Source organism: Sturnira hondurensis, unplaced genomic scaffold (genome assembly GCF_014824575.4).
Source record: "Sturnira hondurensis isolate 20B ecotype Veracruz unplaced genomic scaffold, ASM1482457v3 Scaffold0018728, whole genome shotgun sequence".
NCBI classification, from domain to species: domain Eukaryota; kingdom Metazoa; phylum Chordata; class Mammalia; order Chiroptera; family Phyllostomidae; genus Sturnira; species Sturnira hondurensis.
The window spans coordinates 2,207,727-2,235,330 of NW_028091359.1; the positions used below are offsets into that span (position 1 = coordinate 2,207,727).

Sequence of the window (27,604 nt, forward strand, 5' to 3'; positions counted from 1 at the left end):
TTTTATAGATGGGTTCGGTGCCTTCTCATAAAGCAAGATGAACATCGGAGTTGCATAATGTCACTTTACAATTATTTTAGAATTGTCTAGTTTCATTTCTAATTGAACCTTTCCTTTAAATATGGAATACACATTTAAATTAATGGGGCAAAAATCAAGATAGGAATAATTTTAAAATATGAAAGTAAATGACAGCTAGCTGACAGCATGAAATATTTATGATATTCTTCCACAAATAAAGCAACCAAGTAAATACATAAATCATTTCTCAACTATGTATTCATTCATGAAGCATTAATTTGGCAGTATAAAGCCAGGAGTGAAGCTATCTTTCCAATAAGGAAGAAGAAAGGAGCAAAACAATATAATAAAGTATAAATAAAATTTAGTTTCCCCTTGAACTGAATGCTTTCAAATTATGAGAGTTCATCCAAAGCTACATATCCAATAAAAAGTATCTACTAAAGGTTTATTTAGCAGACTATGTCCATCAAAATAATTTAGGTAGAAATACACTTGGTCTAATAAAAACCAAAAACCAAACAGGGCCTAAATCTTACATGTATAGTTTAAAATCCATGTCACAGAATATATCTTTGCCTGATTTTAAATATTTAATTCAAATGTGTACTGCTTTAAGTAAACCTAACAAGTGAAAAGGATATCTATTAAGACAAATAGGGTTATGATTTATCCTGTTTTATGAATACTCACTGGTCACAATGAAATGCACTTCAAAACACTCACCTCATCATAGTGACTTTTTGCAAACAGAAGTGCACACAATTCTCCATAGAGCGCTGCTTTGTTTGCTTGCTGGCCATGTTTTGAGAGTTTATCCATATATGTCTGAGCTAACTTAAATGTTTCCTCACCCAAATGATATTTGCAGTTTCCATTTCGCACATGAAGTAACCTATAAAAGCACAAATAACATTCCTCTATTTTTGATGTTTCCAGCATGTTTGACCTGACAATTTCTTACAGATTAGGCAGCACACAGATGAGTTAAAGTAACTAGATACAAGAAATAAGGCAGCACTGGAAAACAGCTATCTGGGCCAGACTGGGATAGACTATAACGCACATGAAGTACATACTCTTTCCAGAAAGCTATCCATGATTAATCTTATCCAACTTTGATACCTTACCTTCTCTAAATATTCTGTCTACTTTGTGCACTGAGCCTGTACTACATCTAACACTTAACTCAGCCTTCTAAATCCAAAAGTAATGTAATCTTATAAAAATTTTGGAAGACAGTGAAGAAAATAAAAGACAAAACAAACACTCAACTATAAAGAGGTTAGAAAGCATTCTGCAGGAGTATTAAAAACCCAGATACTTATATTAATAGCATTAATAGCATTCTAAAAGGACTCATGGATTTGGACAACATGGCGGTGATTGCTGGGGGGAGGGGGGTATAAGGGGACTAAATGGTAATGGAAAAAACATAATAAAGATTATATATTAAGAAAAAAACATTTTAACAATCTTTAATCTCTATTAATCCTCTGTACTGTCAGAAAAAATGTCACTTCAAATGAACAAGAAGTATTCAATAAAGTATTAAATGTCACACCATGTCAGTGTGCATTCTCCCAACTCACCATACAGTTACCTACTTCTAAAAAAGACTAGAGCACTCACACAAAATAATATACTAAGGCCCAATAAAAAATTCTGAATGGAGCATATTTCATTCATAATACCAAATTTCAACTTAAAACTTATCAGGCTACTCTTGAATAATGCATTATTAAATTTATATGTTTAAGCAGAAGCATAAAAATAGAAAAAATGTATATCCTGACATACAGAAAAATTTCATGCTAAAATAAGTGCATTCATACATAATAGAGGGGCAACATCATTTCGACTGTCAAACTGCTGATCTTATGACCAAAGTTTGCAATGACTTCCACCACAATAAAAACCAAACACAGGAAAATAGAACTGAAATTCAATCAGATTGCAGTAAATAAAAATATATAAATGGTTAAGAGAAAAAAAAGTTCAATAAAAATGTTTTTAAAAAGAAAAAATATGGTAGCTCAGATCATAAAGTTTTGAGATTCTCATGGTCAGGTTCTGAAGGAGCAACAATCACATACTAGTCATTTTTCCAGGGGCAAGGGATGTAGTGGTAAACAGGAGAGAAAGGATCCATAATCATAAAAAGCTCCATTCTAGTGGGGAGATATATGTTAGGACAGATCAAAAAGGTCTAAGACACCTCATCTCTAAGACATCAATAAAATTATTAGATATTCAATAAAACAGATGGATATAAAATATTCATAAGTTGACCAGACTTTAGGTAACTTAGAAAGGAAAATTTCTATGAGTTTTTTAAATTTTATTTTGATTACCCTCTAGTTGTATTAAAAAAAATTCTTTTTAAGAAAAGTCAAATCAGCCTTGCTGATATGGCTCAGTGGTTGAGTGCCAGACTGAACCAAAGGATTGCCAGTTTGATTCCGAGTCAGGGCACATGCCTGGGTTGCAGCTGGGTCCCCAGTAAGGGGTGTGCAAGAGGCGACCACATGTTGATGTTTCTCTCCCTCTCTTTCCCAGTCTGAAAATAAATAAATAAGTAAAATCTTTAAAAGAGGAAAAAGAAAAAGTCAAATGAAATTGAGGAACAGGGAGAAAACCTATATGAAAATAGCTAAAACTAAGTGTTACATGTACAGAAAAAATAAGGACAGTAAGAGCAAAGTTATTGCACCTCTAGATTGGCTTGCCTTTCCTTTAAGTACTTCTGTTAAAAATGTATTTTTGAAGAAAACATTTGTAAGTAAAATACTAATCTTGTTATACACAATTTTAGAAGTATATACAGAGCAGGGGCTAGAAAAATAGTAACATCCAAGAGAAAAGTGTATTTCTTCTCCTAGCATCCAATGTCTACCATGCACAGTTCCTGGTATATACATACTAGGCATTAAAAAATATCTGTTGAATAAATGAACAAGCAAGTTCTCTGACAAGGCAAAACTATAAACATATAGTCCGGTTCATAATACTCAAATCTAAGCTAAGTATAGCAAGTTAACTCTATTTGTGGGATGAGAGACAGGAGGCCAGAATAGTGAAACTCTGATACATAAACATCACCTCAAAGGTTGAATCAAATGCTGACCTATGCTTAAAAGAGTTAAAACCATAAAAGCCATTTACCACTATACCATGTAATGGTAGTATCTGTTCCAACTTACCTCACACAACATTCTACTGCACGAAACCAATGAAGCATCTCATCATGTAGAGTACACAACTGAAGGCAGGACAGAAAAACTTTCTCAGCATCACTGTACCAGCCTGCGTCAGAAAGAAAGCCACCTAAAAGACAAGAAAAACCAGTAACTTTAGATAATTTAATAAGTCATTTGAAAGCTGCAATGACGTGTTTATAATAAATATTATCTAAAATGGAAAAACCCATAATATTAAAGATCTGTGTTTAGCCCAGAACAAAACTACAAACTGTGAAATTAAAAAAATATTTTTTCAAACTAAAGGGAACGGGTAAAACTTGAGACCTTGAATAAGGAGTCAAGAATATTATCCCTCTGGACTTCCGCCAAGATGGAGGCATAGGTGGAAACACTGTGCCTTCTCCCATAACCAAGTTTGAATACAACAAAAGTTTAGTAAACAAAGACACAGCCAAAGAACAGAAAACTGAACTATACGTAAGTCCGACAACAACGAACCCTTCAACTGGGACCAGTAAGAGGGGCGGAGCCAGCAGCGGAGCAGGGTCAGGCAGGAAAGATCCCTCCACCCAGGCGCAGAGGCAGCCCGGACCCAGTCAGGGTGCAGGGCAGACTGACCATGGTCGCACATTCGCGCACAGTGAGACTGACCGTGCAGGCCCCAGTGGGTGAACCCAGTGGTGGAGGGCTGACGGCGGTGGCACATTTGCATGCAGTGAGGCAGAATGTGCAGGCCCTGGTGACGGTGGCAGCTGCAGCGGCAGCGGGCAGGAGGGGGCAGACAAGAGGCCATTGCTCCTCTTTGACTCCGCCCCCACATACAGCATCACAACCCAGCGACTTAATTGCCCTGCTCTGGTGAACACCTAGGGCTCTGATCCTGATACGTAACAAGCACGAACAGTTCAAAAGATGGCTCAAGAAGAACTCAAAGTCCCAGAGTCAANTTGCATGCAGTGAGGCAGAATGTGCAGGCCCCGGTGACGGTGGCAGCTGCAGTGGCAGTGGGCAGGAGGGGGCAGACAAGAGGCCATTGCTCCTCTTTGACTCCGCCCCCACATACAGCATCACAACCCAGCGACTTAATTGCCCTGCTCTGGTGAACACCTAGGGCTCTGATCCTGATACGTAACAAGCACGAACAGTTCAAAAGATGGCTCAAGAAGAACTCAAAGTCCCAGAGTCAATAACTCTAAGCGACCAGGAAATAGCCAGCCTCTCAGATGCACAGTTCAAAACACTGGTCATCAGGATGCTCACAGAACTGGTTGATTATAGTCACAAATTAGAGGAACATATGAAGGCTAAACTAATTGAAATGAAGGGAAATGCACAGGAAACCAATAGTGATGGAAAGGAAACTGGGACTCAAATCAATGGAATGGACCAGAAGGAAGAATGAAACATCCAACCAGAAAAGAATGAAGAAATGAGAATTCAAAAAAATGAGGAGAGGCTTGGGAACCTCCAGGATATCTTTAAATGTTCCAACATCCGAATTATAGGGGTACCAGAAGGGGGAAAGAAACAGCCACGAGCGGAAAACATATGAACAAATAATAAAGGAGAACTTCCCCAGTCTGGCAAAGGAAATAGACTTCCAGGAAATCCAGGAAGCTCAGAGAGTCCCAAAGAAGGTGGAACCAAGAAGGAACACACCAAGGCACATCATCATTACATTAGCCAAGATTAAAATGAAGGAGAGAATCCTAGAAGCAGTAAGAGATAAGGGGACAGTCACCTACAAAGGACTTCCCATCAGACTGTTAGCTGATTTCTCAACAGAGACCTTACAGGCAAGAAGGAGCTGGAAAGAAGTATTCCAAGTCATGAAATCCAAAGATCTACATCCAAGATTGCTTTATCTAGCAAAGCTTTCATTTAGAATGGAAGGACAGATAAAGTGCTTCTCAGATAAGGTCAAGCTGAAGGAGTTCATCACCACCAAGCCCTTATTATCTGAAATGCTAAAGGAACTTATCTAAGAAAAAGAAAATGAAAAATATTAACAGTGAAAGAAGAGCAAACCCACAATTATTAACAACCACACCTAAAACAAAAGCAAACCAAGAGGACAGCTAGATCAGGAGTGGAACCATAGAAATGAAAACATGGAGGGTTAGCAACAGGGGAGTGGGAGGAGGAGAAGGGGGGAGAGGGTACAGAAAATAGATTAGACAGTAGGTAGAAAATAGATAGGGGGGAGGGCAAGAATAGTAGGGGAATAAAGAATCTAAAGAACTTGAGACACGTGGTTATAAACTAAGGGGGGGGAGAATGGTGGGGGAGGGGGTGTGCAGGTGGAGGGGAATGAAGGGGGGGAATAGAACAACTGTAATGGTATAATCAATAAAATATATTTAAAAAAATAATATTATCCCTCAACAAATACTCCACAGCCTAAAGAACTGACATTTTTCAGTTAATTAGCTACTATATTCTAATAATTCTGATATTTTCACTTTGTAGGCTAAACATAACTTTTCAAATCTCTCCATACCCAATCCCAAAGGAGATAAAAGAACCTGAATTAAACTTAATTTTCTTAGGAGTAAGCACATCATTGAGAAACACAAGAGATGGTGGTACTTGCTCAAATCATCTTTTTAGCAAGTAATTAATTACTAATTGTTAACTAGCCCTGCGCATCACTGACTTAGGATATTGTCAATTTTTTAGCCCCTCATATATTTTTATTTTTTAATTTTATTGTATTTTACATAGTGTCAATAGTCTTAACAGTATCAACAGTGTCTGAGTTGAGAATATAATGTTTTGCTTATATCCATATTTTTAAGTTTAATTAAAGCTACATGTAATCAAATAAATACCATTTTTAAAAAAGATTTTATTTTCAGAGAGAGGGGAAGGGAGGGAGAGAGGGAGAGAAACATCGATTGGTTGCCTTTCACATACCCCCAACTGGGGACCTGGCCCACAACCCAGACATGTGCCTTTACTGGGAAGGAAACCAGTGACCTTTCGGTTCACAAACCAGTGCTCAATCCACTGAGCCACACCAGCCAGGACCAACCAAATATCGTTTTAATTGTAGAGAAGTATGCTTTAGAACATTTTAGGACCCTCACCAGATGACTGAATAATATGGGTATTATACATATTCATACTGAGCAGCCTTCTACTCACCATCCTAATATATTATGCGTTGTGCTGGTTACCAGGCTATTGTCTCTCAGCTTTGAATCAACCCTTTTAGACTCTGTTTTGTAATAGTGGGGAGCTAGGACTCTGTAAACATATTTCTCCTTTGCCAGCTGGCTCCCTGTAGTTTCTGCCAAAAAGAGGTACTAGACTGCGAGGGGAGGAACAAGAGACACTCCTTCCTGTTTGCTTCCAGTTTCGGTCAGCAAGGCTCTTGGTGACAGCAAAGCCTCCGGGATAGTGCTCTTACTCGGGCAGTGACATTTCATTCCAGTAAGCCAATTGCAGCTGCAGTTTTCTAACACTTGCAGAACTTGATTCACAGCCCTCAGATCAGAGATACTAGCCAGCTAGGTGTCTCCCTAGAGGTCTAAGTTCTAGACCCATGGGCCCCTGTGGCCTAGCAGTATCTGGGCTCTGTGGGGCACCTCTCTCTCTCTCTCTCTCTCACTCTCTCTCAAGCTTCTAAACTTTAATTCCAACACCATCCCTTAGTTTCCTAAGTCCTAGGGATGGTAGTTAATTCCTACAGTTGTGTCCATAATATCCAAGTGTTCCCTTTTTGTCTTTTTCAGTTCTCTAATACCTGTTTTAAAATTCTTTACATTAAATTCTCTCTATACAACATGGGAGGACCTTGAAAATGTGCTAAATGAAACCAGCCATGGTTTTTTTCCTCCACAAAAATCATGAAAAAATATTTTATGTATCCATTTATATAAAACATCCAGAACAAGTAAATCTATAGAGACAGGGCTAGGAGTGTTGGAAGGAAATGAAGAATGACTGCAAATGGGCATGGGTTTTTTGGGGTGGTGACAATGTTCTAAAACTTACTGTGGTAATGTTTTCACAACTCTGTGAATATATTTAAAATCTTTTAAAAAAAGATTCCACGTGCCCGGTACTAGAGACCTGGCCTGCAAGCCAGGCATGAGCCCCAACTGGGAATCGAACTGGCAACCCTTTGGTTCACAGCCCATGCTCAAATCCACTGAGCTACACCAGCCAGGGCTAAAAATCTTCGAATTGGATACTTTAAACAGGTAAAATGCATGGTATGTGAATTATATCTCAATAAGGCTGTTATTTTAAAAATTATCTCCATAACTGTCTACTTCTGGTATGAAGTTTTTGCACTGTTTTGGCAATTTTACCATCAAGACTTACAATATCACTGACTTTTCTAGGACTTGGTTCTTCTCCAAAACATTTATTCAACCTGGCTCATTTCAATGGCCTGACTGTTTTGTTTGTAGAAGTAACAGAGGACCTTAGTGAACACCTTAATGCTCACTTTCACATTCCTTTACACTAAATTTCTCTCACAGATTTTTACATGACCATCTAAGACTAAAGGAATGTCGGCCTAACATTTACCAAGATCACAAACACTCTCCTGGTAGAGACATTCTTTGGTCATTAATTCCGTAATTCTTTGTTGCAATTAAATTACATGGGACTACTGAAGGATAAATGCTCAGGGTTCCTTTCAGAAAAAAATGTCCTACAGTTCCTCCAGCAAACTGTCTATGACCACTACAAAGAATTATTCTTAAGACTGGAGGAAATGACCATGAAAACTTGCTGACAAAGAAAAAAATATATATGTGTGTGTGTCTGTGTGTGTGAGTGAGAGAGTGAGAGAGAGAGAGAGAGAGAGAGAACATCCACACACACACATTAATGTGAGAAGTTAAAAATGAAAGGTAGTCTTGGTGATGAAACAGCCCTGTATTTTGATGTTAATGACAGTTATAAGAATCTTCACCTTCAAGCAACTGCACAGAAACACGTATGTGCACACACGTGTGTGATAGGAAAAAGATAGTAAAAATTACATAAGGTCTAGGTAACAGTATTAGTGTCAACTTCCTGATTTTGATATTGTATGTCAAACCTACAATCATTTCAAAATAAAAATGTTTAAAAAGAAAGTAAAAAAGGAAACAACGACTTTTTTAAAAAAAAGATTTATTTATCTTTAGAGGGGAAGGGAAGGAGAGAAGGAGAGAAATATCAATGTATGGTTGCCTCTCATGAGTCCTCTGCTGGGAACTGGCCTGCAACCCAGGCATGTGCCCTGACTGGGAATCGAACCTCGATTGTGTGGTTCGCAGGCCCGCACTCAATCCACTGAGCTACACCAGCCAGGGCAGAAGCAACGACTTTAATAAACTGTCTGAAACATTTATTTATAGAGATTTCCTGAAAGCCATATAAAATGTTATCCATACACTAAATGGTATTATTCTATACAGACAGTATATAAAACCTCAAAATCCTTTTCCATTTATGTTGTATTTTCATAATATTCATGAATAATTTCATGAAAAATTTCAGAATTACTCTCATTTTAGAGATGGAAAAACTGAAACCCCAAAAGAATTAAGTCCCATGTAACAGCATATAGTAAGCTGGTGAAAGAGGCTGGTGGCAGCATGACATGGTAGAAAGACATGTGGCTTGGAATCATACAGACACAAGATTCTAAACTTAGCTCCACTACTGCCTATGTGACTTGAGCAAGTTACTTAACATTTTTTAGTTCTTCCCCCTCATTTTTCAAATAATCTTAATACCAACACATGACTGAAATGTCAGAAGGATTTAGAAAGAATGCACTTAAATGCCACAAAAGTTAATGTTCAATAAATCACACTTAAGTTTTTCTGACATTTTTCTCACAACCTCCTTAAGCAAACTGTGGGAATGTCCTGGGAAAATCCTGGATTGTTAAAAGGTTTAACTCTGAATCATGTCACAGGACAAAACACCCCTCCTATTGTACCATTACTTACCTAAAACAAAGCCAACTTGAATGGCTTTTTCCTTTACTGCAGCATCTGATTCTGCAATATAGGAGCACCTTCTACTGAATGAATAGGCCAAGACTGAAGCAACTTTCACACCATGATCCATCAAAGCCTGGAAACAATGATGAAGCAAATGTCTGAAGGAGAAGGAAAAGGTTATTTTATAAAGGTAATATGTTTTGTTCTTTTAGAAAGTGCTAGCTTGCTTTTTTAAAATAACAGTACCACTATTTTCCAAGACAGAATAAGATAAAAAGCTTTCTGCCTTATCAATTATGAGGCCAACATAATTCACAATTTAGCCTAGTATCTTTACTCAGTGGATCACTCAGTGATCCTGCATGTGTAAATTTGTGGCAAGAAAGAATAAAACTAACTTTTAACATCAGTTTTAAAAGCCAAATTGTCTAATAATAATAACCCAATTTAAAAATGGGCAAGGATAAGAAAAGATGAAATACTGCCATTTGCAACAACATGGATGAATCTTGAGAACATCATGCTAAGTAAAATAAGTCAGACAGAAAAAAGTCAAGAACCATATGATTTCACTCATATGTGGGACATGAAACTGAAAGCAACAAATGAACAAACATGAAAAACAAACAGAAGGTCATAGACACGGATAACAGTACGGTTGTTACCAAAGGAAAAGGGAAATGGGTAGCTTGCAAAGGATAAAGGGTGTCAGCTATATGGTGACAAAAGATTATTTGATTTTGGGTGATAAACACACAATGCAATATACAGATGATGTATCACAGAACTGTGAGTTTGAAACCTATGTAATTTTATTAACCAATGTCACCACAATAAATTTAATTTTTTTAAAATGCGGAATGGATCTGAATAGTTCTCCAAAATATGCTAAATGGCTAACAAGCACAAGAGAAAATGTTCAAAACCATTAATCATTAGGGAAAAGCAAATCAAAACCATAGTGAGATACTATATTATCTGCTAGGATGGCTATAGGAATTTTTTTTAAAAAGTAATGGCAAGGATATGGAAAAACTGGAACCCTCATACACTGGTGGGAGAAATGTAAAATCTTCTTCTACTATGAAATTTTGCAGCCTCTGTGGAAAACAGTTTAGAGGCTATCCAAAAAGTTAAACATAGGACTATCACGTTTATACACTAGTTTTATATACAGGAAAGCTGAAAGCATATGTCTGCACAAAATCTTGTCCATGAACATTTCAGAAAGCATTATTTGTAACTGCCAAAAGGGGGAAACAATGGAAATACTGATCAGCAGATGCTTAGATACACAAAACCATATATCCATAAAATGGAAAATTATTCAGGCATAAAAAATAAAAAAGTTCTGATATAACATGAATGAATCTTAAAAATATTATAGGAAGTAAAAAGAAGCCAGTCACAAAAATCTATATATGTTACGACATTTAGATGAAATATGTAAAATAGGTCACTGAAAGACAAAGCATAGTAATGGTAGGCGAGAGATTAGGGGAAAAGGAAACAGGGAGTGCCTGCTAATGGGTACAACAGGATTTCTTCTTCTTTTTTTTAAGATTTGTTTATTTATTTTTAGAGAAAGGGGAAGAAAGAAAGAGAGGGAGAGAAACATCAATGTGTGGTTGCCTCTTACATGTCCCCTACTGGGGACCTGTCCAGCAACCCAGGCATGTGCCCTAACTGGGAATAGAACCAGTGACCCTTTGGTTTGCAGGGCAGAGCTCAATCTACTGAGCTATACCAGCCAGGGTGCAACAGGATTTCTTTCTGGGTAATGTTCTAGAATGAGATAGTGGTAATGACTATAAAACCTTCTATGTACATTAAACCCAATGAATAGTACAATTTAAAATGGTTAATTTTATGGTATGTGAACTGTATCTCAATTAAAAATATTTTAAAACAAAATATCAAATAGTGGAGTCACTGCTTTGCATAAAGGGGAAAAATGTCAAACTACATGATTTTAGTTTCACAAATAGTATATTAAGCACTTAAAGGATTTGAACTTGGTGAAAGATAATGTGGGAGATGGAAGACAGGTAGTCCACTAAATCTTTATAATGACCATATTTAGAACTACATAGAGAAATTCAAGTCCCAGAAAGCTAACCTTTTTTTTTTTAGAGAATGCTTTTTAAAGTTTTTCTGTGGCATTGTTTTACCAAAATGAAGTTCTCATCTACTTTTAACTCATCATCTAACCAAGAAGTTTCTCTATAGGCTTATTAGTATACAGGCCACATTTCAAAGTTATCTCTGAGAAGTGAACTGTTGTTAATTTTTACCCATTTTAGTCTATCCTTCTCCAAAATACAAAATTCATGAGGAAAAGATGTCATAAATTTTTTTCACTGCTGTAACCCCAGCATCTAGAACAATACCTGATCTATACTAGGCAAATTAAGTATTTATTTAATATGTTAAACAAGTGAAACAACTTCATAATACTAATATTAAAGAGTAGTAATATTTAGTAAAACTGTATTATTATTTTCCTAGAATGGGGGTTAGGGAAAAATGGCATTTAAAGCAAGTTTCAGAAAAACACTGAAGAGAACAGCAAGCACAGTCAAAAGCCACATCACCTCCACCTGCACGTGGCTCTGACCGCAGGGCAGCAGCCACAATAGGGAAGGTGAATTCAGTCCCCCTTTCTTGAACACAGAAATCAATGGTGGTATAACAGCTTCACAACGATGTGCATGTATGTAATACCACTGATTCTTACACTTAGAAACAGTTACAATGGTAAAATTTAGGTTGTGCATAATTTACCACAATTTCTAATGAATTAATTTACCTTTTATCCAGAGCTCTCAATACTTTAGCAAAAACTTCCAATTCACAAAATTCACTGCCCAGTTGACATAAGCGTCCTTGTTGATAAAGCTGAAATAAAAAACCAAAGAAGATAATTTTTTATTTTAATCTCTACTTCAATTGTACTTTCTGAATATAATTTCATGAACCTAATATTAGATGAATTTAATGAATAATAGTCAAAGTTGGTGTGATTACATAGTAATATCAGGAAAGATGTTTGTGCTAAGAGAAATGTAACATTAAATTAAAATTTTCTACAATTTGCCCCTGGCTGGTGTAGCTCAGTGGGTTGAGCGTGGGCCTGGTAACCAGACAATTGCAGTTCGATTCCCGGTCAGGGCACATGCCTGGGTTGCAGGCCAGTTCCCGGCAGGGGCCAGTTCCCAGCAGGGGATGCATGAGAAGCAACCATACATTGATTTAAAATAAAATTCTACAATTTGTATAAAAGCACTTTATTATACTTTTAAAATTTATTTATTTTTAGAGAGGCAGGAAGAACGAGAAAGAGGGATAGAAATACTAACGTGTGGTTGCCTCTCGTGCACCATCTACTGGGGACCTGGCCAGCAACCCACGCATGTGCACTAACTAGGAATAGAACCGGTGACCCTTTGGTGCACAGGCCAGCACTCAATCCACTGAGCCACACCAGCCAGGGCCATATAAAAGCATTTTAATAATTGTATATGATAGAAATTAGTATTTGTATACCATACAATTTTATTTATATGTGGTATCTAAAAAACAAAATAAATGAACAAACAAAACAGAAACAGATTCATAGATGCAGAGAACTGATGGTCACCATAGGGGAAAAGGGTTAGGTATCTGGGTAAAGGTGAAGGGATTAAGAAGTACAAATTGGTAGTTGCAAAGTAGTCATAGGAAACCATCAATAATAATGTAATAACTACAACTAAGTATGGTGCCAGGTGTGTACATGAATTATTGGGAGGATCACTTTGTTAATTATGACTGTCTAACCACTATGCTATACACCTGAAACTAACATAATGTTGAATGTCAACTGTAATTGAAAAATAAAATTACGAGTGGATCAAAACACTGATACATTTACACAACAGAATACTATGCAGCAGAAAGCAAGGGGCTCCTGCCCTTCAGGATAGCATGGATGGAACTGGAAAGCATTACGCTAAGTGAAACAAGCCAGACAGTAAAAGAGAAATACCATATGATTTCATCTGTAAGTGGAACCTAATCAACAAAAAAAACAAAATACAACCAGAGACATTGAAATAAACAATCTGATAGTAACCAGAGGAGGGAGGAGAGGGATAATAGGGAATGATGTGGCGGGGGGGCAAGGGGGAGTAGCAAGGAGGATGTAAGTAAGACACCTGGACAAAGACAAAGGGGGTAAAGTTCAAGGGTGGGAGGCAGGGATGGGTGGGGCTGTGGGGGTATGGTGGGGTGAAAATGGAAACAATTGCACTTGAACAAAAATTTAAAATAAATGAAGAAAAATAAATTTTAAAAAATTAGTGTAAAACAGTATCTGGCACGTGGTATTACATACTTATGAATTTATTAAATAAATATTAAAAAGTCATACTGAAAAACCTTTCTTTTTTTTAAAGGTTTTATTTATTTATTTTTAGAGGGGAAGGAAAGGAGAGAAGGAGAGAAATATCAATGTATGGTTGCCTCTCATGAATCCCCGCTGGGAACTGGCCTGCAACCCAGGCATGCGCCCTGACTGGGAATCGAACTGTGATCCTCTGGTTCGCAGTCCCGCGCTCAATCCACTGAGCTACACCAGCCAGGGCTGAAAAAACTTTCAAAATTAACTTTTTTCTTTAAACAAAACTGGATATAATCAATATACACAGTTTTGAATATATTGGGCTGAAAAAACTTTCAAAATTAACTTTTTTCTTTAAACAAAACTGGATATAATCAATGTAAAATCATCAAACTGAAAGCAAACATCATGCGTGGAAGCCAGAAGTGACCAATGTGCCAAACTAGACTCTTCAGACCACCACAAGAATCTCAGTTCAGTTCTGAGCATGACACTTCATAAGTAGGCTGACAGTAGGTCATGTCTAAAGTAATCCAGGACAGTAGGATTTCTAATTATTGTCACAATCATTTATTCACTTTTCTACATTTTTAAAATCTCTATGTAAAATATTTTAATGAATATGTTAAGTGTTTATCACAAATAACACACGCATATGGTTAAAAGGAGACAAATCCTACTGCCTCTCTTTTCCCTAACTCCACTTCATCAAACGGTTTTGAATTAATATATGCTATATAAATACAGTGTCTTAGGAGGCAGGAATTTGGTTTTATTAATTTAGTTTACATTACAGGCACTTAACACTTAGCTTAGTTGATGAGGAAGGACACAGGTTTCAGAAAGAGGACAAGATTAGAGTTCACGTCCCAATCTAGCCAGTTAACTTTGCTCAGGGAAAACATACTACGAACTCAGTCAGGAAACTCCTGGATGTAAGTCACTAATCACAATGAAAGCCAAGTCAAATTAGGTATATATATTAATGAAGATTAATAACGACTTATGGAAAATCCATAATGACTGCTGGAGGGGAGAAGCAACAACTTTAGGAAGAGGAATCAGAAATGTTATCTTCACATAATAGTTGGACAGTCAATTAACAATACACCTTCATAAGGGAGTATCTGCTGTTTTTGGAGATGATTATGTTTTCTGCTATAAAAAAAGAGCTTCTGGGAATGTATATAGTAAAATTCACTACTATTAATCACTGTCATGTTTTACTTTGACTATTAACCAACAGAGAATAACTCAGGGAAAATAAAGCTGATAAATTCCTATTTAGGGACTTAAAAATGTGGTAAGTTTCTGATTTGGGGCAGAAAAACAAATACAATTTTATCTCTCTCTCCACACACACACACTCACTCCACAAACATAGTACAAAACAATCTTAGCTTCTTATCAAAATAACTCATCATTAGCAAACTAAGGCTTAGAAGTTCTTTTGTATGTAGAAAAAACAAAAACTGACTTTTTTGCTTGTACTCACTAGTCAAAAAAGACAAATTAAACTTTATATGCTCTACAATTCATAGTATTTTTTTAGTAACCAAAAATTGGTATATCCTATTAAATGAAATTTTAAATTAAAAATTTAGAAAAGTTGCTACCCTGGTTATAATTGTAAATATACCCTATTAAAAAATATGAGCACTTTTTTAGTCAGCTGTTCAATTTTTCTAGTAAAAATGGATTCACATTTAAATTCTGGGGAGAGAGTAATGATTTGTTTCAAATCATCCTTATCAGATTTATCCAAAAATGCAAATTAATACATTTTTTAACGAGATTTTTGGATACTGATCCAGAATAAAAACAGCATCTATTTCTTACAAAAATCTTCTATGTGCCAGTGGTTTTCATAGGTACCTCATTCTGTCCTTATACTGATGAGGAAACTGAGGCATATATAAAGGCAAAATAACCTGCTCAAGTCCTAACTGGTGTGGCTCAGTGGATTGGGTGTCATCTTGCAAACTCAAAGGTTGCCGGTTCCCAATGAGAGCACATGCCTGAGTTGTGGGCCAGGTCCCTGGTTTGGGGGCGCACAAGAGGCAAGCAGTTGATGTTTCTCTTCCTCTTCCTTCTCCCTCTCTTCCCCTCTCTCTAAAAATAAATAAAGTCTTTAAAAAAAATAACCTGCTCAAAATCACACAATTAAGAAGCGGCAAAGAAAGAATCTGGCCCCAGGCAGTATGTCCTTCCATCTTTGTTCTTAATAACCTACACTATACTGTGTCTTGAATATAACATACAATGGGTAATTTTTAAGATTATTATAGAAATAATTGAAGATTTAAAGATTAATCCCTTTTTAGATTAATGTATCTTTAAAAAACTTACCTATTGTATTTTTTTCTATTACTATTTGTCCCCCTTAAATCCTCTTCCACTTCCATCCGTCCCCTTCCCCCCATTAATACATCTTATGGAGCAGAGTTAGAAGAAACAAAACTAAAGCTCTAGGATTCTTTCTTTTATTTAATTATTGTTCAAATACAGTTTTCCGTCTTTTACTCCTATCCCAGGCCCCCCCCCCAGGATTCTTCACAATGATTCTCATACTAGATTTTTAAAGTTCTTTAGTTCCATTATTACAGTGTCTAATACTATGTTCTGAATTCATTGAATAATGAGGCTGTTAAAAGACTCTATCAATTACTTTTAGCTATTGATATACTGTATTTTTCAGATCATAAGACACACCTAGGTTTTAGAGGAAAATAGAGAAAAAGCTTTTGAAGCAAAAAATATGGTAAAATATTTAATCACATAAACAACATAGTATTTCACCAATGTAAATGTAAACAGAACTCAACAGTGGCATTAACCACCATTATTCCTCCCAAGTTGGGGGGGGGGGCATGTACGAGTGCAGGAGTGCAGGAGTGCATCTTATAGTCCGAAAAAGGTGGTACCTTAAGGAAAATAAGGATAGGTAAATTACCTCCCAAAGGTGTGAAAACAGAAAATAAAGATATGATTAAAACAACACAGGGTGGGGCAAATGTAGATTTACAGTTGTGAGTATGCAAGACAAAGAGTTTATTCTTGTGTTATTAATTACTGTATTATTTTCCATACAAACAACTGTAGGCCTATTTTTGCCCCACCCTGCATTATACAGGTATGAAGAGAAACCAATTAATGGAACAAAATGCAATGTTCGAAAGCAGACCTCAGTATATGTAAAAACTTAACATATAATAAAAGAATCATTTAAAATTATTGAAGAAAAATTAGTTCAAAGAGTGCATAAAAATAAGGAAACAAAGATGCCTCCTAATAAAGTATAGAAAGATAAATTCCAGATTTATGAAAGTTTTTTTAAAGATTTTATTTATTTATTTTAGAGGGGAAGGGAAGGAGAGAAGGAGAGAAACATCAATGTATGGTTGCTTCTCATGAGTTCCCTGCTGGGAACTGGCCTGCAACCCAGGCATGTGCCCTGACTGGGAACTGAACCGCGATCGTGTGGTTCGCAGGCCCGTGTTCAATCCACTGAGCTACACCAGCCAGGGCTATGAAAGTTTTAAATATTCAACAAATCATAGTGTTAAAAGCTACCTGGTAACACCGCCTTTTTAAGCATTATTACCAAAGGCAAAAATCATGAAGAGATAAGTGATTACATAGGAATCTAAAATGTCCATAAATATAAAACACTATAAACAAAAATTAAAAACACAACAAAACTAAGTAAATTATTACTAACACACTTAATATCTTTACTGCACAAAGAGGTGAATCTCCTGGTGATGTTTCAGATGCAAAGGCTTTCAGGGACTAAAGTAAAAATCTTTCAGGAAACTGAGGCAACTATTGGCAACCATTTCTTATAGAAAACTGAGGACAACGTAAGACATCCTCAAACCCAGAGAACTCTTCACAATACAAGGGATTTTGAATTGGCATGGTTGCTTTCCTTGCCAACTCAAAATTACCAAAATTACCACAGGCTAAGAGTGAACAGCTTAGTCTTACTATCAAATTAGCACACAAATAATTTAGACTAACTCCCCAAAACAAAAATTTACGAAGGTTTAGAAAGATATAAAAGAAACTGAGTCCACAACTATGATCTAAGAATAACTACAAAGGCCCATAGACTATCTATGAAACTCATGTAGCTTACTCATGTTTGAAACTGTTACCCCTCTGAGTCATTAAAAATCAAAAATCTTCTAAAAAAGGGGTTATCAAGGAAATATTATCATGATACACATAAAACAAGTTTTCAGAAAACTTTTGTTTCTAAGTTATCTCCATCATACATATATGTTTTTTTAAAAATCTGGGTTGATATTCAATAAAACGTACATCTATGGTATAGGATTTATATCTCAAATATTTCATCTCCACTCTCCCCTTCATCTTTCCTCTGGATTACTGCAAGGGTTTGGTAGAACTGAACTCTTCCATTACCATTCTTGTCCCCCTGTATTCAACTGTCCACACAGTAGCCAGAATGATCTTTTTTAAAAAGTAAATTGAGCACTGGCTGAGTAGCTCAGCTGGTTAGTGTGTCCTTCCAATAAACCAAAATTACAGGTTCAAGCCCCCTCACCTCCCCAGTCAGGGGATTTAGGAGAAGTAACCAATGAATGTTTAACTCGGGAACAACAAATCAATGTCTCTCTCTCTCAAATCAAAAAATTAAAAAACTTTTAAAAAAGTAAATTATTTCATGCCATTCCTTTTAAAGTCTTTCAATGGGACTCTCAACATGAACATTTTGGATTACCAAAATCTTTAATGTGGCCTATAGATCTCTACAAATTGTCTGATTCTTGCCTACCTTTCAAATTTCACCCTTTACCATTCTTTCTGTCTACCCCTTACATTCCTAACACATTAGTTTTCTTTTAGCTTTATCTCACCTCACCACTTCTGCACACATAAATTGCTGCCTCCACGTGAGGCACTGGTACCATGATTCTTTACTTGGTTAATTTGTTATTCATCCTAATGGTTTTATCTAACATGTCATTTGATGCCCCAATCTAAATTGTTCCCTGTTATACTTTCTCATGACTTTTCCTCCATAGTAGGCAGCATCAAGACATGTGTGCACATGTTCACTTAAACAATAATTTGTTAAACACGTCACTCCATTATATTCCACACTCTATGACCTCATCACTGTCACCACAATATTATTCCTAATACCTAGCACAGTGCCTAGCATTCAATATACATTCAGTATTTGCTGAATGTATAATGCAAATTGGTAGCAATCTACTCTGGATGTAACTCAGAAACTTAGAAGAAAATAAATTCAAACCAGTCTCTACTCTGGAGTTTATCATTAGTTACTTAAACTGCCCAAATTCATCTGATAAATTTGACACTAAGAGCCCTGGCTGGTGTGGCTCAGTGTACTGAGTGCCGGCCTGCAAACCAAAGGGTCACTGGCTTGATTCCCAGTCAGAGCACATGCTTGGGTTGCAGGCCAGGTCCCCAGTAGGGCACATACAAGAGGCAAGCACACATTGATGTTTCCATCCCCCCCTTTTCCCTCCCCCTCTCTAAAAATAAATAAATAAAACTGAAAAAGCAAACTTGACACTAAGAAAAAAACCCCAATTTCACAGTTACTTACCACCTCCCCAAGCAGACTGTAAGCACCTTAGTGAGAAACATTTACTAAACAGTCTTACATCCATCTGTACAGTACTCCATATAGAACAGTGCTCATGCAATAAACTCTGAAAATAAATTTGAATGCAAACTTAATAACCTGGAATCATGAAGAACATAAAGTGCCAGTACCCAAATGGAAAAATCAGAACAAATTCTAAATAACAGTTGCTTAAATTCAGAGAGAAAAATAAGTGTTTCCTATTTTAGCATCTAATCTTTTATCAAGTAACCTGGGCATATGCATTGCATGAAACTCTTAGCTTACAGAACCTATTTTATCTTTGTGATTTTTCACATTGAAGGCAAGAATACTATAGCTGGACCATTCTACTTGTTTTTATTAACTTAATAAACATCAGGAATATTAGTGGAAAGCACTATGCCAGGTATCAGGGTGATGGTGGTGACTGTAGTCACCATAGTAGTGCAAGGTCAGTAGGAACTGTTCTTTGATCTCAAAAAATTTAAAATCTGTCAGAGCAGTAAAACAACATTCACAGATTATACAATAAAGGTAGGTAGAGTGTTTTAAAAAACAAGTAATATACCCACTCCAAGGAAAAATGTCAACTGAATTTTGAAGAATGGGATTGAACTTCTAGCAATATGGCCAATCACACACACGTGAAATACTTTCAGTCTCTTTGCAAATGCAGGAAAATGCTGGATAAAATATCACAAAATAACTTTTGGATAAATAGCCAAGTTTAAAACCAAGAGCAGAAATTCCGCAGCACTCCCAAATTTAGAAGACACAAACTCAAAAATGGCTAGAGGGAAAAAAAGAACAGAATAGCTTATACCTCTGAATGGTTTTGGACTAGAGTGCAAAAACCAGATAAAAACAAGTCCAGGCAGCAGAACCTTGTAAGAAAAGGGATGTGGAGTTAACCTATCTGCCTAAAGCCAGGAGTGAAAAAAAACCTGAAACATCAACCCACAGCCTTAACACAAAGTCAGCTATGAAAATCCAAAACTTTTACCCTAAGACACACATGAGTATGCAGTCCAAATTCATACTACCCAGCCAATTTACAGAATCTGAACCTAGACGCTGACATTAAAAACTGACCTGAAACCAGTGAAACCCATAAAGTCTCCACAGAAACAAACACTAGAAGGGATGATAAAAATGTTTATATTCTGACCACTGAAATCTAGAAGGTAGCAAAAGGAGATTACACAGGGCAAAGCATCCTGTTTCTTCAACAAATAAATTACAAAGATAGCAAAACAGATGGAAAGGAAACCTAGAGCTCAAGAGAAATTTAAGAAATATAGTAACCAAGATACAAGTCCTAGAGCTTATCTGGATCCTGATAAGCAAACAAGCAAACTGTAAAGGTATATATACATATTTGACACTTGAAAGGACTGAAAATTTGAACAACTGGATATTTTAATAACATTAAGGAATTGCTGTTAATTTTCCTTAGGTGTTATAATAGTATGACAGCTACTAAAATATTTACAGATAAAATTATATATCTAAAGTTGCTTTCAAATACTATAGAAAAGGGGACCTTGATGGAAGAACAGATTCAGCAACAAAACTAGCCAAGAATTTTAACTGTTAAATCTGAGCAATGAACACATTATTTTATGCTATATACTTTTGTGTTTTTCCCCCCACAAAAGATTTTAAAAAAATAATGTGTCCTTTATCCCTAAATAAATATATCCTTAACCTCATAAGTAAATAAAAGTAGCAATATTTTGTCTTAGTATACATGTTATCTTCACTTAAAAGCTACATTTATTGTTTTCTAATCTCAGAATTCATTTGAAATGTAACTCTGAAAAAAAACTCACAATTGGGCTACAATGTTGATATTCTTTACTTTGTTTTTATATTGTGTACTTCATGTAATGCCCTTCTCATGTGTAGACTGCATTGTGATCTCGAATTATATTTAGTCACACCGCAGCACTCGTCTACTTCAGAACTTGTCAAACCCTGTACTCGTATTTTGACCCAGAAAAAAATGTTTCAGGACTCATCACACTTGCCAGCTCTTGTATGAGTCACAATGCTGCCCAGCAAGAGAAAATGCTTCATCATGCATCACTTGCCTAGGACTTGTGGGCCGCCGGTATGGGCAACTAGTGATTGGCAGCTTCATCACAACTACTTAACTGCCATATTCCTTTCAATGTTTTATTTTTGTGAAGCTGCATTTGCAGTGGTTACTATGATAAAAATTAATGTGCAAAAATATCAATATGGAACAGAAAATGAGGGTGGTGGTGTCCTGATTCCAATATTTGGTAAGTTGTACAGTGCCCTATAAACACACATTTCATTAGTAATCGTGATTATTTAAGGATGAAGTAAAAAAGCACTGGCTGGGTAGCTCAGTTGGTTGGAATGTCATTCTGATGCACCAGGGCTGTGGGTTTGATCTCTGGTCAGGGCACATTCAGGAATCAACTAGTGAATGAATAAATACGTCAAAAAACAAACTGATGTTTCTTTTTCTCTCTAAAGTAATTAAAGGTTTTTTTGCACATTTTTTAACGGCTCTTAAGTTGTTAGGACTTAAGTATTACTAAGTTGTTTGTATCTAACTACGTAATACATAGAACTGTTAGGTATTTCTTTTGGCATAGGGGAGTCAGGAACCAAGTGCTGAGAAGGGAAAAAGTTTGGGAACCTCTGGTATATACTCGTTACTGGTTTATTTCACACAGTATTATTTGTAAGATTCACTCATAATGTCAAACAGGTGCAGTTCATTTTCATTGTATAACAATTCACTACATGAATATTCCACAATTTATTTATTGAACACTTTCTACTTTTTGGTTATCATGGATAGTCTTGCTATGAACTTTCTTATGTGTAATCATCTTGAAGTGGAATTAATGGGTTAGAGTATGTAGAAGTTCAATTTTAGTAGATAATACTAGCTTTTCAAAATGGCATATCAGTTTACATTCCCATTAAACAGTGTATTGAGAATTCTGATTGCTCCTTACCAACACCGTTTTCTTTTTCATTTAGTCATTCTTGAGAATGTATAGTAGGACAGCAATTTCCCTGAAGACAAAATGAGGTTGAGCCCCTTTCCAAATGTTTTGAGCCTTTTAATATCCTCTTTTTGAATGCCCATTCAAGTTATTTCCCCATTTAAAAAACAAAAAGGTTTTTTAATTTCTAGTTCTTTAGATGCAGTAAGAATCCTGTCAGATATATGACCTGCAAATGTCTTCTCCCACTCTGTGGCTTGGCTTTTTCACTATTTTAATGGTATTTTTTATGACTAGATGTTCTTGATCTTAATATAGTTCATTTAGTAAATTTTTTTATTTAGCCCATTTTTGTATCCTACTTAATAAAGCTTTGCTGATATAATTTTTTCCCTAAAAATCTGCTTTCCACATTTAGATCAATAATTCATCTAAAAATGATTGTTGCATATGGTGTAAAATAAGTCATGATACTTCCCCCCATATGCATACCTAATTGACCACTACAATTCACTTGATTTTCCTTTCCCCACTGTATTGCTGTGTCAATTTTTCATAAATTAGGTGGCAGTATATGTGTCAGTCTTGGTTTTGGACTGTCTATTTTGTTCCATTGGTGTATTTGTCTATCCATGTGACAATCTCATACTTTGTTACAGTTTGATATTGGCTAGTCTAAATCCTCTGGATTTTCTTTATTTCTTTTTAAATATTTCATTTATTTTTTCTTTAGAGAGAGAAAAAGAGAAGGAGAAAGAGAGAGAGAAACATCAATGTGTGGTTGCCCCATACATTCCCCCAACTGGGGACCTGGCCTGCAACCCAGGTATGTACCCTCACTGGGAACCAAACCAGCAACCACTTGGTTTACAAGCCCCCCGCTCAATCCACTGAGCTACACCAGCCAGGGCAGGATTTTCTTCCTTCTTCATCTTCTTCTTCTGACTGCTTTGGCTTGATATTGCATTTTAATGTGCCTTTCAGTTGAGCATCTTTTGATATTTACTGGCCATTCCTATTTTTCTCTTCTATGTGCTGGCTGTTCAGGTCTTCTGGAAATGAGTTGGTTGTCATTAATAATAGCTCTTCCTGTATTAGGAAATTCACCCCGTATCTGTCATTTGCGTAGTTTTTTAAAAATGTGCTTATAACTCTTCATGTACTCAAAAATATCGACTTCTTTTTTCCTTCTAGGTTTTGATCTCATGCTTAGAAAAGTCTTCCTCATGCCAAGATGACATTTTAGTGTTGGCAAGACAAGATTTCACCTTGTACAGTATTACTTATTATTATAATGTTTGCCATTTTTAAAATTTAAAGTTTGTAAATTACCTTAAAAATATTTTCTTTAAAGAAGAAATTCCAGTCATTTCCTACCGCAAGCTACTGACCCAATACTTTATTGATACTTTTATGATTTAATTTGCCATATTTAAATCTTTGACCACCAGAAGTTCATTTTGGTATATGGTGTGAAGTAGAGGTCTAACTTTTACCCCAAACATTCAGTTCCCCAAGGCTTGGGGGTTTTTTTGGACGTGTCCCCATTTATTTAAAATATAACATTTCATAACTTTACCATATATGAATTCTTAAATTCTTAAATATGCTTTGGTGTCTGTCTTGACTGTCTACTATGTTTATAAATCAATTTCTCTCTTTGCTGTTCTTCTGCCAGTTCTACATTGTTTTAAAATACTGGGTTGGCCAAAAACTTGATTTAGTTTTTTCCATAAAATAAAGGACACATTCTTCATTTTCACCAACAGATTTAATGTTTCTGATACTGTGACTATGTTGGTTATTTCCTGCTATTGGCTTCTCATAGGTAGAGGCCAAGAGTGCTGCGAAACATCTTCCAATGCACAAGACAGCTAAATAGCACTTATTTGGTCAAAATGTCAATAGTACTAAGAAACTGTGCAAACCACTTTGGACACGTTTGATCAGTCACAGCACCTTCCCAATACAATGCACAAATTTTTTTGCACTTCAGTTTCATTTTTACCTTTCTTTAACATGTTTTTTTTTTAAGATTTTATTTATTTATCTTTAGAGGGGAAGGAAAGGAGAAAAGAAGAGAAGGAGAGCAATATCAATGTATGGTTGCCTCTCATGAGTCTCCTTCTGGGAACCGGCCCGCAACCTAGACATGTGCCCTGACTGGGAATTAAACCGAGATCCTTTGGTTTGCAGGCCCGCACTCAATCCACTGAGCTACACTGGCCAGGGCTCATTTTTACCTTTCTTGAAATAATAAAACACAATACACTGAAAACATTGCAAATTTTCTTTTACCTTCAATATTAAAATGGCTGCACAAAAACTTACCAATTTTTGTGTTTTTTTAATGCAGCTGATATGACAGCTTTCACAACACAATTTAACAAAACTGTTTCAAATGAAGTTAAAGACAACTTAACCACTATGAGAGTCATCACATGGAAAAAACTAAATGAACTTTTGGCCAAGCCAATATGTAGTTAATATAACTGTCTTATAATGCACATATCTCCTAAGTATTGTGCATCTTGAAAATTTCTTCGACTCATTAATTCTCATGTAATTCATTTCCCCAGATGAACTTCATACTTAATCAGTTTCCTATACCCTATAAAATTCTGAGTCTGATTCCAATTGTGATAAATTCATAGCTTAAACTGAGATGAGTTGACAAATTTATAACACTACCTTCCCATTAAGACACATGGCACGGCTGGCTATTTATGTTCTTTTACACCTCTTCTTCAAATAGTTCTCATTCTCAACCTATTAATCATAAAAGCTCTTTATATAAAAAGATTATTTTTCAAAAATTATTTGTTTTTATTTTTTAAAGATTTTATTTATTTTTAGACAGAAGAGAGGAAGAGAAACACTGACGTGAGAGAGAAACATCCATCGGTTGCCTCTCAGACACACCCATACTGGGGGTTAAACCTGCAGCCTGGGTGTGTGCCTTGACCAGAAAATGAACTGGTGGCTTTTAGCTTTGCAGGATAATGCCTAACAAACTGAGCCACACCAGACAGGGTTAAAAAAAAGATTTTTATCTCTTTGGCTGTCAAAAGTTTCAAGAATTCTTTTTCAATTTGTTACCAAACCAATTTTAAAAGATTATCAGAATATTAGTTGAGACAAATATATAGCTATACAACAGAAATATACCCAGAAAAAACTAACTCTAATACTAAATCAGGTATGAATTCATATGGTTTTCAGCATGAGACTTACAGTAATAGTTTTAAAAAAGGCCTGGATGGTGTGGCTCAGTGGATTGCGCACTGGCCTGCAACCGGAAAGGTCGATTACTGGTTCAATTCCTGGTCAGGGCACATGCCTGGCGTGTGGGCCAGGTCCCCGGTTAGGGGCATATGAGAAGCAATCAACTGATGTATCCCTTACACATTGATATTTCTCTCCCTCTCTCTTTCCCTTCCCATCTAAAATAAATAAATTTAAAAGAAAAACCCTAAATGAATAGTGTGGGGAAAGTTGGACAGATACGTGCAGAAAAATAAAACTAGACCAGCTTTGTATACCACACACAAGAATAAATTCAAAATGAAGCAAAGACTTAAATGTTAGACCTGAAAACCAAAAAATCCTAGAGGAAAACAGGCAGCAAAATCTCAGATGCTGCTCAGAACAATATTTTACTGGACATATCTCCCCAAGCAAGGGAAACAATAAAATAAAATAAACAAATGGGACTATATAAAACTAAAAAGTTTTTGTACAGCAAAGGAAAACATCAACAAAATAAAAAGACAACCACAAAGTGGGAGAGCATATTTGCTGACACATCTGAATGGGCTTAATATCCAAAATTTATAAAGATCTTACAAAGCTCAACACCAAAAAAACAAACCATCCAATTAAAAATGGGCAAAGGACCTGAATGGAGTCCTTTGGAGAAGTCCCCTTTGGACTCCTCAAAAGAGGACACACAGACAGGTGGCCAAAAGACATATGAAAAGATGCTCAACATCACTAACCACCAGAGAAATGCAAATTAAAACCACAATGAGATACCATTTCACACCTGTCAGAATGGTCATCATCAATAAATCAGCAAACAAGCGCTGGCGAGGATGTGGAGAAAGGGGAACCTTGTGCACTGTTGGTGGGAATGCAGACTGGTGCAGCCATTGTGGAAAGCAGTTGGAGATACCTCAAAACATTAAAAATGGGCCTGCCGTTTGGCCCAGCGATCCCACTTCTGGGAATATATCCGAACGAGCCCAAAACAGTAATTCAAAAGAACATAAGCACCTCTATGTTCATTGCAGTGTTATTTACAATGGCTAAGATATGGAAGCTGCCCAAGTGTGTATCAGTAGATGAGTGGATAAAACAACTACACGACATTTACATGGTGGAATACTACTCAGCAGTAAAAAAATAAATAAATAAAAATGTACCCTTTGTGTCAGCATGGATGGACCTGGAGAACCCAAGTTAAATAACCCAGTCAGAGAAAAACAAACATGACATGATTTCACTCATATGTGGAATCTAATGAACCAACTGAACTAACAAGCAAAACAGATACAGACTCATAGACAGCAGTATGACAACTAAGGGAGGGAAGGGAAGTTAGGGGGTAGAAGGAGGGAGGAAAAGGGACTCATGGACATGGACAATAGTGTGGTGATAGCTGGGGAAAGGGAGGTATAAGGTGACTAAATAGCAATGAAAAAAACACAATAAAAAAGAAAGAAAAAAACACTCAGTTTGAGTGAAAACAATAAACAGAACAAATTACTGAAATACTTCACCCAGCCAAAACTTAACTCTGTGGAAAATTTTGTAATTGGAACAGGACACAAAATATATCATGCAGCAGTTAAAATGAAAAGGAAAGATCATACTTTTCATTTTTTAAAGAAACCAACCTTTCATTGTTTGTTTTCACTTGGTATACAATTTTACTGTATAAAATTCACCTTATCCACTCCTATACCTAAATGGCTGAGCACCCTTGGATAAAAACCAGGGCAAGTACAAAGACATTATTTTGTAGGGTGTTATTTTTTATTAAACCATCTACACCACCTGCCAATTTTTTAAAACATATTTTTAGTGAACTTCTCTTTTCATATACCTCCGTAGCCATTTCCAACTTCAGTTTAGCTATCCTACATACAAACCAACATTCCTTGCCCTCACTACCAGAAGATGACCTTACCTCCTTATTCATGACAACCATTCTTTACAAAGTTACCTACATGGATACTTTATATCCTTAACACTTTTCATCTGATCTTAAAGGAAGTATTCTTTCTCCACCTCCAATTTATGACTGATACCTTAATTGGTGCACCATGAAGGAAGGGGAAGACTCATTAATTGATGTTCCTGCTCAGGGACTCTGCGCCACAATTTATTTCCTGACTCACATATATTTATTTAACCTCATT

At 36.2% G+C, this 27,604-nt stretch overlaps 1 protein-coding gene across 1 annotated transcript in view; it reads right to left on the bottom strand.

Moving 5' to 3' along the window:
• The window catches only part of APPBP2 (amyloid beta precursor protein binding protein 2), a 49,470-nt gene that overhangs the window by 18,154 nt on the left and 3,712 nt on the right, over positions 1 to 27,604 (bottom strand). The window contains exons 2-5 of the mRNA XM_037069747.1: positions 11,991 to 12,079; positions 9,188 to 9,339; positions 3,225 to 3,348; positions 748 to 916 (exon numbers count right to left, since the gene is read on the bottom strand). Coding sequence (XP_036925642.1) covers positions 748 to 916; positions 3,225 to 3,348; positions 9,188 to 9,339; positions 11,991 to 12,079 — 534 coding nt within the window. The remainder of the gene's footprint in view (positions 1 to 747; positions 917 to 3,224; positions 3,349 to 9,187; positions 9,340 to 11,990; positions 12,080 to 27,604) is intronic.